At 34.6% G+C, this 12,636-nt stretch overlaps 1 protein-coding gene across 2 annotated transcripts; it reads left to right on the plus strand.

Annotated features, from left to right (window-relative positions):
- Positions 1 to 76: 76 nt before the first annotated feature.
- gpr84 (G protein-coupled receptor 84) lies at positions 77 to 12,309 on the plus strand. 2 transcript variants are annotated; one of them, XM_058779068.1, is made up of 2 exons: positions 77 to 1,343; positions 9,722 to 12,309. In XM_058779068.1, exon 2 carries the CDS (start codon positions 9,723 to 9,725, stop codon positions 10,953 to 10,955), a length of 1,233 nt encoding a protein of 410 aa, XP_058635051.1. In that variant the 5' UTR covers positions 77 to 1,343; position 9,722; the 3' UTR covers positions 10,956 to 12,309. The 2 variants fall into 2 exon arrangements, with proteins under 2 accessions (XP_058635051.1, XP_058635050.1); XM_058779067.1 differs by lacking the exon at positions 77 to 1,343 and adding an exon at positions 6,091 to 6,249.
- Positions 12,310 to 12,636: the final 327 nt, after the last annotated feature.

Consider the following 12,636-nt stretch of genomic DNA (forward strand, 5'->3'; position numbering starts at 1 on the left):
TGTTCACGGAAGAGGTAATGAATTAATTTTTTTTTATTACCTGTACCTTCCTTAGTTATTCAAACAGCGAATAAATTGCAAGCAAAAAACATTTACACTGTCAAATAACATTATGTCTGACTTAAGTCTAGCGCGAGTTTAAGCACTCTCAGAAAACTCACTTTATTATCAGTAAAGCTGTCTATACACGGTTTTATGAATGAATCTCTTACATCATATACATACATCTGCACTTTGTTGTTCATGATGAGAGAATTCGCGTGCAGTGAACAAAAAACTCATCTGAACACTTCTGATTGGCCATTGCAGTCATAAGCTCAACAGACTCGTGTGTGATTGGTTATAATGCGCAGCACTGTAAAACGCATAAAAAAATCATGGCGAAACATTTAGCAGATCTAAATTTAATGCTGCGGTCAACACTTTTCATTTAATTTGCATTTTATTCGCGACAGACGTAATGGATTTAATTTAACTGTACCGCAGCATTTGTGTCTGTAGCTCTTTCCGAAACCGCTCCCTATCCACTATATAGTGCACTATATCGGGTGTCAGCCATTTTGTAGTGCTGTCCGAATTCTGAGTGAACGACTTCAATCCAATGCGGAGAACCGACGAGCTGTTAGAGCGAGCGAGTTTGAACTAGAGATGCCGTTTAATTTGCAAAAATGATGAATTTGGTGGATTTTTAAAAATGTTCATTGGTAGTGTATTCATTCTGATGTCAAATTAACGGTCGCCTGAGGGCACTCTACGGCCATCTTGTTTGAGTGCAAAAACGCTGCTCGGGAGAGTTTCAAGATACTACAAACAATAAATACATACAATTATTAATATGTGCTAATATGAGTTCATTTTTGTTGACAATATTTTAATAGTATTTAATGATTATGACCATATTACAGAACAAATGAATAATATACCATCAATGTAACCACAAAGCTGATTACAATAGTCATTTTAAGTGTTATTGCTATTAATATTATTTTCTAAAATGAGGTACATATAAAAGTACATCTAAGATGTTTTTGCAACAGCCAAGTCTCACGCGCAGTGTACACGTCACCTTCCGAATCCGTTCACTCCTTTCTAATATAGTGCACTCAACTGCCTTACGCTATATAGGGATTAGTGAATGAGTGAACGAGTGAGCGATTTCGGTCACAGCTTGTGTGTTGGCATAGTTTCTACAAACGGAAACTGAGGATATGCGGATATTACGTCATTGATCGGCTGAGCAGGGACGGGTCATGATTTAAAATGGGAATTTCTCTGGATTAACAAATCCTTGGGAACTTTTGGAATAACATAAATACCCAACTGCATAAAATATACAACACTGTGTAAGTAGTTTTTGGATATTTTATTACGAAAATTTTACATATTATGCCTTTAAATCAAAACACTGTCTGTTTTTAATTACTTTTGCTGTAATAAATCGCTCCAACAGGGGGCGATGTGAGCACACGTGAAACGTGTAATGAGTACATAAACCACACACTTCACTGGCACTAATTATCAAGACACTCATAGCAGGACTTCAGCATAAAGTCTGTTTATGGAAAGCCGTTTTAACATTTAATCTATAAGCCGTACTAGTATCTATTTTCATGCTACTAGTCCTTATTTTTTAGATACTATTGTCTTTTCCATTAAGTACTAGTACTTATTCATTAACTAGGCCTACTAGTACTTATTATTTAGCTACTAGTGCTTATTCCTTAGGTACTAGTATTTATTCTTTAGGTACTAGTGTCTTTTGTAAAGTTACTAGTACTTATTCATTAGATACTAGTTCTTATTCATTAGATACTAGTACTTAATTCAGTAGTGACTAGTATTTAATTATACTCTTCTTGTTAAGAAAAAAATAGAACTAGCACTTATTTTTTTAGTTACTAGTATCTTTTTAGACCAGAGATATCCTGAACTTAATAGATGCTAGTATTCAACATACGATTAGCATTTAAATTTGCATTTCTGCCCAGTATGCTAATCGTATGTTGAATATTAATGAACCAGCAACATATAGGAGAGAGATTAGACAGGAAACGGAAACAAGGAGACGGATGTACTTTTTTGAGGAAATCACATAGAAAAGAAACAGTCATTTGTACACAAACGCATAGAAAATGTATTTTTGTCAGTTTTGTAAACACTGTAATTTCGTAAACATGGTAGCCTATAATGTGTTTGTTGGTCATCAAGTTGGTCATAGTGGCAGGATGGAGATAAGACACCAATTTTTATTATCTATTATTTTCCTCTTTTTCCTCCAGTAAAAACAATAAATATCATATCAGGGCTGTATGTTAACTTTTTTTGCATATAGAACTGGTGCCACAGACACTGAAAGTTTTTACATTAATTTTCTGTACAGGGTACACAAAATCCAAACCTCATGGTTTTCAGACAAACATTTTCTTTATTTAGAAAAAAGGCCCAAAATTATTAATAAAAACAAAACAGGTTTGCTGTACTTGTAGGGCTGCACAATTTGGCCAAAAATGTTGTTTTATATATCAGTATAACTAATAATGATTATTGATATTATTTCTATTGTTTCTACTTCATACTTTCACAAAATAAGGAATATTACTTTTGTAATAACACCATTTCACGATAATATACAAAACTGAGTATTTAAAAATAAATATAATAATAAATATAGCTGCAAGAAAAAGAAAAACAAATGTACACTTCTCTACACTGGAGAAAAACATAAGGATTTTCTAATGTTAACCTCAAAGTTCTTAATTATTTTTGCTGATTTTACCCAAATTACGGTTTTGTGAGCAATAATGAGTACTCAATTAATGTAATTTCTTTTTCGTTCATACTCGTCGCCAGAGGGCGCCCTCGCGCAGAAACTCCACAAGTGAGACACTGATGCCGTTCCAGGAAATCCCTTATATGGACAAAGACATTCAGCTTTAGCTGTTATGTAACCTAGTAGCTGAATAACATGCAGATAGACGTTTTACTGATGAAACATGAAGAAAATAAACAATGATTGCGACAATATATGGTTTTATCTGTTCTTCAATGCATCTCGGGTATTTTTTATAAGAATAAAGTATGTTTAAAATGCAGTGCTAATCGACATAGCCTTTATCACTGTATAGAATAATATAAAGTGGCATGATTTCTGCCTCATTCTGTTCAATGAAACCATGTCAGATCACATAAGGAACTTATTTCAAACGCTCGACTGATGTTATGATGTGGATTTGGAGTAAAAACATGTCAATATACTTTTGTTGGACAACAGGTTTGTAATCTTTTCTTTGTGTTTTATACAAAGCCAGTTAGCCCTACTTAACAATCAAATTAATTCAGCATATTAATGTATGGCAAGCCGTTTTAACATTTAATCTATAAACCGCACTAGTATACTATAGTATACTATACTATATAACCTATCTAATTTAACGTTACTAGTACTTATTCATTAACTACTGCTGTTTATTCTTTAGGTACTAGTATCTAATAAATAAGTACTAGTATCTAAAAAAATAAGTACTAGTATCTAATGGATAAGTACTTGTACCTAATTAATAAGCACTAGTATCTAATGAATAAGTACTAATAACTTTACAAAAGACACTAGTACCTCAAGAATAAGCACTAGTAGTTAATGAATAAGTACTAGTACTTAATGGAAAAGATACTAGTATCTAAAAATAAGTATTACACTCTTAAAAATAAAGATGCTTCAAATGGTTCTTCACAGCGATGCCATAGAAGAACCATTTTTGGTTCCACAAAGAACCATTCAGTCAAAGGTTCTTTAAAGAACCATCTCTTTCTTACATTTTTATAATCTGAAGAACCATCTTTCGCCACAAAGAACCTTTGTGAAACAGAAAGGCTCTTCAGGTGTTAAAGGTTCTTTATGGAACCCTTTAGACAAAAAGGTTCTTCTATGTCTTCTAACGGCTTGCCATAGTCTGTTAGCATAAAGTCAAGTCAGAGTCCACACTAGTGCAGCACTGAAGAGGGGCATCTGAAATAATGAAAGGGAGTGATGACGCAACTCAAAGTATTATATAATATATCCTAGTATCAACCTCCTATGTTGAAGTGATCCATTTATGCATTTTTCGGGCATAAACAAACATGTCTTTACTCAATGCGCCTTGCAGAGAATTGAATAATAATCTTACATAAAACAACAACTAGCCTGGACCAACATATTTGCATATTTGGCTCAATATTCATGATATAAACACGTTTTAGATCATGGGATAAAAACATGTCTTTGATACAAAATTTCAACAGGTTTACAATGAATACAGACAAGTGACCATGGTACCCCCACCAAATATAATGTGTCTGCTTTATAACACTTATTTAGTGCCTGCACTGTAACCAGTGACAAACAATAACAACAGATTGAAATAATCACTAACTATGACGAATTATATATAGGCTACTCTAAAAAAAAATTATACTTTACTGTATTGATATGAAGGAATGTTCCGTATTGATTTATTTTAGCAGGTGTCTTCCCTTATTTTGAAACTTAAAATGAAAGGATAATGTCCTGGGACTCCTGGCTGAAAATTACCAGTACATTTTCTATTATTTTTCAGTGTAGCCCGTAACGTAGGTTAATGTGACAAACGTGCAAATCAAAATGTGACTTTGTGAAATAGACGGTCTTTAACTAAAATGTTGCTATATTATTTTAATATTAATGCTCAAAAACCAATACATTTGTGATTTTTTTTTTTTTTTTTTTATAGTCTATTCTATTTCCTCTTTAAAATCCATTTTCACATTTGTCTTGGAGGCAGGATAGTCCGGTTGAGCAGGTAATGTTTATTTTGTTGGTTAATATGGACTCAATGATAACACAAATAATAACTGGTATTCCAAATAGCACAGCATGTGTAGTCTCCGTGAACGATTTACAAAATAAATTTCCTTTAAAATATTGCAGATTTAGATTTCTGTCCAAAGTAATAGGCAATAAATAATAGTAGGTCCTTGTAAGATGACTTTGTGAACTGATCAAATTTGCCATGTCAGCCCAATAACGCGCTTAACAAGCATAAAAAGTATTTTTTTGCACAAAACCGCCTCTGGTGTAACTCACAAAACACCAGTCACAAATGTCTTCATGTTGTAAATAGCAGAATTACAAGCTGAATCAATTTTAGCTGCACTATTCTGTACTCTTTTAACACATTTCAAAAACTGGACGTCAGAGAACATTTAGAAACAATGTTTTCATAACTTAATAGGAATGTTAGCAAAACATACTTTGATGAATTACTTTTGCTTCTCTGTCGTAAGTCGCTTTGAATAAAAGCGTCTGCTAGATGCTCAAATGTAAATGTCTGCCTATCTATCTAGCTTAGATCAGGCTGATTTAGTTGTAAATCGTGCTTATCTGGAGCTTATCTTAAGCAAATACAGCTGTGCCATCATGATTTAGAGATTTAATATCTGTACAGCTTCACATGAAAGTTCAGAATATCAGGCTTTCCTGCCACTGATCTGCTTAATTTACTTTATACACTAATAAACAGGCAATATTGCTGTGATTCAGTATTTATCAGCCAAACTGCTTGTATATATTTGGCGTCTACTGTGTAAACACTTTGTTCTTTGTCTAGGGATATTGTGTTGCTGTCATAAACCTTCATTTAAAAACCTGACAATTATGTTTCAGCGAAGGTGGTGGTTGGGCTAATTGTTTAAACAGTTTCAACCTTTATGACTTGTTATATAAAAAAAAGATTTAAATCAGTGATTTAAAGGATGATATAAATTTAGATTTACACAATAGGTCCAGTTCTCTAATTTGATTAGTCAAGCTGCTTTCCAAAAGTGACAAAAATCTAAATATTAACTTAAATGAATCAGCAAAGTAAAAGAAAAGCAAGACGTTGGCACACTTTTCTTTTCTTTCTTTCTCCATATCTATTGGCAAAATACCGTTACTGTGTAAGTTTCTTCCAGGATTGTGCAACAGACTTGGCTCACAGTGACCTCACATTTGATCACAGACGTCTCAAGCACACGCACACATAACGTGTTGTGGTAAAACATCAGTACCACTTATGAGGCTAAAGGAGACTGTGGAGGCGTGGCTGGAGGGTATATTTGACAAAACAGAAAAGAGACATGTACGCAGAGACAAATTGTACTAAAAAGGGAACAAAGTAGAGATAGCTATAAAAATAAAGGAGGAAACAGAACTAGAGAACAGAGTAGGATGGACACCACAGCTGTTGCAAGGTAAGCCACTGACAGCCAGAAATATCTTTTTCCTTTGACTAATGAATTCTTTCTGTGCTTTATGAGTTTAACTGTGTTGTTAATTTTCTTCTAACCAATATTATACTTCAGGTTATAGATAATTGCTGGTGAAAATTGCCATCAGATACAAGTAGCATAAAATGGCCCTGCGTTAATATGCTTATATTTTGCAAATGTGCTGACGGACAGCTTAAAGAAATAGCTGAAAAATTTTCATTTGAGGGTGGATCCCTTTAATTTGTTATGAACGGAATTAAATTAATTTCAAAATAATCTACAGGCCTACAATTCACTTCCATTTAATGATATAGGATAAATTACTGTACAATGTAGCTAAGCACTACCACACTAGAAAGATTCGTAATCACAGATGTAGTGATATTTAGACTATACGGAAGCAAATGTTACTCACCTTATTTATATATATATATATATATAGGGTACAACAGGGCTAAAGGCCCACCTTAAGAACAAATATGCTATTCACTGCGCCTAAAATGTATAATTGCAGAAAAGATATATACGTTGTATTGAACATTAATGGAGCAACAGATTTTGTGTGAAAATAAATCATTCAAGTGGTTTATTTTGTTAAAAAATCGTATAAGTGTATGAGGTGGCAAGGGGGGCATTTTACCGCACACACGGGGTAAAAGGCCCACCAGCATGGGGTAAAAGGCACACGGTATTGATACAAATACGTCAGCTAAAATAATGTTTTTTAAAATAATGTTAATACTTAAAATAAAAAAAAGTTAATACTTGTTCAAAACAATCACTTTGGCAAAGTTTGTACTATTTTCTGCTTATTTTGAAAAATAAAATAATACATTTTTGTTCAATAAATATACTGTCATTAAAATGTTAATATAAAAAATATATTTGAAAATACAGAAACAAAATCATTTTAATAAGTAAAGATTCTGAAAGTATTGAAGGAGATCCAATAATAATTGAATATATATTTACAGAAGTAACAACAAATGATATTTTATTATATGATTAATATGATGTTTTTAAATATGATGGTTTCATTCTAAACATGGTGATTATCTCTAATATGGACACCCAACATAATATATGATATTTACCATCATGTCATGTCAACAAATGGAAAAGTCAGCGATCTATTAATTATCGTGTTAATTACTGTGCGCCTTGAGCCCCAACAGCAGGGGCGCTTTTTACCCCAAATACCATATTTGTACATATTCTTTCGTTATTTAAAAACTGTTGCTTTAATTATCTTAAACAAAACTGAAAATCATAAAGTATATGTAAAATATATGCATTAATTTTAGCGATTCTCATTTGCTACTTAACTCTACAGCATTTAAAAAAACATAAAATATTAGATCAAGCACAGAATCAACTTTCTGCTGCTGCGCGCGATCGCGTCAAGGATCAGATAAATTTGCACGTGCATCTTGAAAAGGGAATGTTTTGGAAAGTGCTAAACCATGTTTTTGTGCCATCTAGTGGTTTAGATTAAAATAATATCAAAGGCGCCTTTTACCCCATTGCACCCTATATACATACAGTTGTGCTCAAAATTATTCATACCCATGGTATATATGATCAAAGGCAGCTGTGAAAATAAATCTGTATCATTAATCCTTTTGATCTTTTATTTTAAAAAAATTACAAAAATCTAACCTTTCATTGGAGAATAAGAATTTAAAATGGGAGAGAAATCTCATTATGAAATAAATGTTTTTCTCTAATACACATTGGCCACAATTAATCATACCCTTTTATTCAATACTTTTTGCAACCTCCTTTTGCCAAGATAACAGCTCTGAATCTTCACCTATAATGCCTGATAAGTTTGGAGAACATCTGATAAGAGATCAGAGACCATTCCTTCATCCAGAATCACTCCAGACCCTTTAGATTCCCAGCTCCATGTTGGTGCTTCTTCTCTTCAGTTCACACACTCATTTTCTATAGGGTTCAGGTCAGAGGACTGGAATGGCCAGCAGAAGCTTGGTTTTGTGCTCAGTGACCCATTTTTGTTTTGGATTTGATGTTTGTTTGTGGATCATTGTCCTGTTGGAAGATTCAACCACGGCCCATTATAAGATTTCCAGCATGGACAGTCAGTTTTTATTTTTTTTATATGTTGGTATTTAATAGAATCCATGATGCCATGTATCTAAACCAGATGTCCAGGACCTCCTGCAGAAAAATAGGCCCACAACATTAAAGATACAGCAGTATATTTCATTGTACACATGGGGTACTTTTTTATCCCTGTGCTCACCAAACCCATCTTGAGTGTTTGCTGCTAAAAAGCTCTTTTTTTTGTTTCAACAACAATCTTGTTCTGAACATCAGAAATATATTCTTTGATTTTACTCCTTGTGATGGACGATTAAGGGAATTTGGCCTTTGTGTTCCTCATATGTGACCCTGGATGATAAAACCAGTCTTAAGTGTCGGTTTTTCGAAAATTAGATTTATACATCATCTGAAAGCTGAATAAATAATCTTTCCATTGATGTATGGTTTGTTAGGATCGGACAATATTTGGCTGAGATACAACTATTTGAAAATCTGGAATCTGAGGGTTAAAAAAAATCAAAATATTGAGAAAATCGCCTTTAAAGTTGTTCAAATTAAGTTCTTAGCAATGCATATTACTAATCAAAAATTAAGTTTTGATACATTTACGGTAAGAAATTTACAAAATTTCTTCATGGAACATGATCTTTACTTAATATCCTAATGATTTTTGGAATAAAAGAAAAATCTATAATTTTGACCCGTACAATGTATTTTTGGCTATTGCTACAAATATACCCCAGCGACTTAAGACTGCTTTTGTAGTCCAGGGTCACATATTTATAATCCTGTGAAACAGGAAGCTATGGGTGGACAACTTCATGTCACCCTGGTGTGATATAAAATACAAATATGAATGGGAATATACTTCATATTAGATATTTTAATCATAAGAATGTCTAGAGGTACCAATAATTGTGGCCATTGTGTAGGCCCTACTAGAGAAAAATATTTATTTCCTAATGTGATTTTCCCCCACTTTTTTTTTTGTTTTACTTCAATTAAAGGTTAGACTTTTTTTAAATTTTGAAATGAAAGATCAAATGGATAAACAATGCAGACTTATTTTCACAGCCTTCTTTGATCATATTTACCAAGGGTATTAATAATTTTGAGCACAACTGTGTGTGTGTATATATATATATATATATAACAGGATGTGGTTTGTAGTGACCTTAAACTGTGGCATTCAGTTTCAGAAAGAAAAATGAAACCAGAAACTCTTAAAGTCTTAAACTCTTAAAGTGACATGTGGATAATAAAAGACACACACCTTATGTTTGTGCTTATAGAAGTACAAAAAAACAAAATGCATGACCTAGCCTATTTATAAGGACCACAAGGATGTTACATTGACTTTGATGAGCTTACTGTTTTGTCTTCTTAGGATGTGGAATGACTCAGATCTTCTAAGTAATGATTCATTTTCTTGCGCGTCCCCGTCTGTGGAGGGCTACCGTTACTTCGGCGTCCTCTTGGGATCGGCTGTGACCATAGTAGGAACCATAGGGAATATTCTGACCGTTCTCGCCTTTGCTACTGATGCCAGTCTGAGGACACGGTTCAATGTTCTCATAGTAAACCTTGCCCTCGCTGACCTTCTTTACTGCACGATCCTCCAACCGGTCAGCGCTGACTCATACCTGCACCTGCACTGGAGAGGTGGAGCCACGTGGTGCCGTATGTTTGGATTCCTCCTTTTCCTGTCCAACAGCGTATCCATTATTACATTATGCCTCATCGCTTTGAGCCGTTACTTGGTTGTTGCACATCGCACTTCTCGCTGTGCCCGTCTGCTCCTGTCTCACCGTGGAGTGGCGGTGCTCCTCATCTCATCCTGGCTACTGGGGGTAGCCAGTTTCGCCCCACTTTGGCCCGTCTACGTGTTTGCCCCACAAGTGTGCACCTGCAGTTTTCACCGCACCAAGGGGCGGCCTTACACCACCGTGCTGCTCTTCCTGTACTTCTTCTTGGGCCTGGGTTGCGTGGGCCTTTTCTACTTTCTGATCTACCGTAAGGTGCGTGTAGCCTCTAAGGCTTTTCTGAAGTACAGGCCCAGTCGTCACTCATCAAAACGCAAAAAGGCTGAAGCTGAAGCGACAACGGATGACAGTGGGATCAGTGCTGGAGCTTCAACAACTCAAAGCTGTGAGATCAGTCATGACGAGCCAGGAGCGGAGCAGAATAACAGCAAAGCGCAGGAGAAATCTGAGGGCCACGCAAGCACACAAGAACCGAAAAACTCCATTCAAGATGCCTCAAAAGACACAGAAACATCTTCTAAACCAACTCCGATAAAAATCCAGACCACTCCAGCTGCCAACAGTCCAGGAGAGGACAGTGAATTTAAGCGAGTAACTCGAATGTGCTTTACAGTTTTCTTGTGTTTTGTTGGCTGTTTTGCGCCATTTCTGTTGCTGAATGTCGCTGATAAGGCGAACCGTGCGCCACAGGTCATTCATATGTTTTGTGCAAACCTCACTTGGTTAAATAGTTGCATTAACCCTTTGTTGTACGCAGCCATGAACCGGCAGTTTAACCAGGCCTACAAAGACATACTACGCAAAGCTGTACATCCATTAACCTGGATATGGAGAAGCCGTCGGTTCACAATAAGATAAGCAATAATGAAGAATGTTATCCGAGTCATTTCAATCTGAAAGTGATCTTGTGCTGTAGATGTTCAGTGACTTCACATATTTTGCATAATTAAACATGGAGCTGCACTCCATTCATTCGGTGGAGAACATCACAGTTCTCAGGTTTATCTTTATTCACCTCCATCAGCTGCATATAAAGCACAATTAAAGCAATGCAACCAAATCTAACTCAAAATTACATGCCATATACATTTTATGTAATTGTGCACTGTTTTGTTTTCCATTCACTTTCTATATTGTCAAATAGCTTGTACTTCTTTTTTTAGCTCATCTTTGACTATAATGGTCTGTAGGCATTTCTTTCTCAAGTGGTGGGATTTTCCAGTTCCATCAAAGATCGGAAAGAAAACGTGTCATGTGGCTTTTCACTGCAAACGCACAAACTTTCTCTGTTTCATTTCCTCATTTTTCTGATTGCACATATGCAGTAATCATGTGTGCCACCACAGGAATGATTCATAATGATATTAAGAACATTTGTAACCTTACGCACAAATGAACATGGGAGTTTGAAGCTGGGCAATGGAGAAAACAAGAACAGACAAGCCTCACTGCTTCGTCTATTACCTCACATAGGAAACCACAAGAGTTTCTTAAGTCCTCTTTTGCTTGCTGTGTTGTTTCCATTTTGATTTATGTACTGTTTAAGCTGGACTTCCAGAATATGAGAGAACTTGTATGATTTTATTTTTACTAAGGATTATTTGCACAATTCCTCGAAATGTACACTGTAAAAAGTGATAAGCTGACTTAACTTAAAAATTTTAAGGCAACGGGTTTCCTCAGTTTTTTTAAGTAAATGATAATTAAAAAGAATAAGTTATTTTAATTGTCAAGTTCACTTAACTTTTTTTTTAATTATTATGTACTTAATAATTTTAAGGCAACGGGTTTCCTCAATTTTTTTTTAAGTTAGGTCAACTTTCACTTTTTACAGTGTAGGTGGATCTGTAATGTGTGTATATTGCACATCATATCAGTGTTCTATAATTACAATAAGATTCAAAATGATAACATATGTATTATAATTTCTTTCTGAATAGCTTCTTTTAAAATAAAGTAATATAAAATAAAAAGTCAGCAAAAATGCTTCTCCTGTTAAAGTTGTGGCACAGAACATATATGCATAACTTGCTTCTGTTATAATGGAAAGTAAAGTTTGTTTGAATCTGTCCAGATTCCACGTTTATTATCTATTTGAATTTTATTATGTGTTTTTATATTACCATCTCAAATCAGCGTCCAGCTTTTTTAGAGCTGGACACAAAACCAGGCATTTTGCAAGTCCAGACAAGTGTTCCTGACTGCGTAATCTGTAACATTGCAACAAAGGAAGAGCCATATCACAAATGACGTCAAAGCTAAGGTCTCATTGTATTTAGAAATTTAAGGTCATCAAACAAAATCCTGGGTATCATGCTCATGGATCTCGGAATGGCCACAAGAGTTGGTTATTATATTATTTGTGAAATCAGTGTTTAATAACTCACACCAATTACAAATCCAGTTTGCAATATATGAAATGCGTGTGTACAATGGAACACCGGACAAATCCAATTTTGGGAACAGATGGTAACCTAACTGGTTTTAACAACTTGACAAAATATCTCACCCCTCTTTTAACATTCTGCTTGATCAGGTA

Source organism: Onychostoma macrolepis, chromosome 06, assembly GCF_012432095.1.
Source record: "Onychostoma macrolepis isolate SWU-2019 chromosome 06, ASM1243209v1, whole genome shotgun sequence".
In the NCBI taxonomy this organism is placed as follows: domain Eukaryota; kingdom Metazoa; phylum Chordata; class Actinopteri; order Cypriniformes; family Cyprinidae; genus Onychostoma; species Onychostoma macrolepis.

Bases quoted from the DNA above. Each gene is read 5' to 3' on its own strand.
- gpr84 (XM_058779067.1), top strand. From the start codon at position 6,227: ATGGACACCACAGCTGTTGCAAG. The intron at 6,250-9,721 runs GTAAGCCACTGA...TTGTCTTCTTAG, and splicing joins GACACCACAGCTGTTGCAAG to GATGTGGAATGACTCAGATC.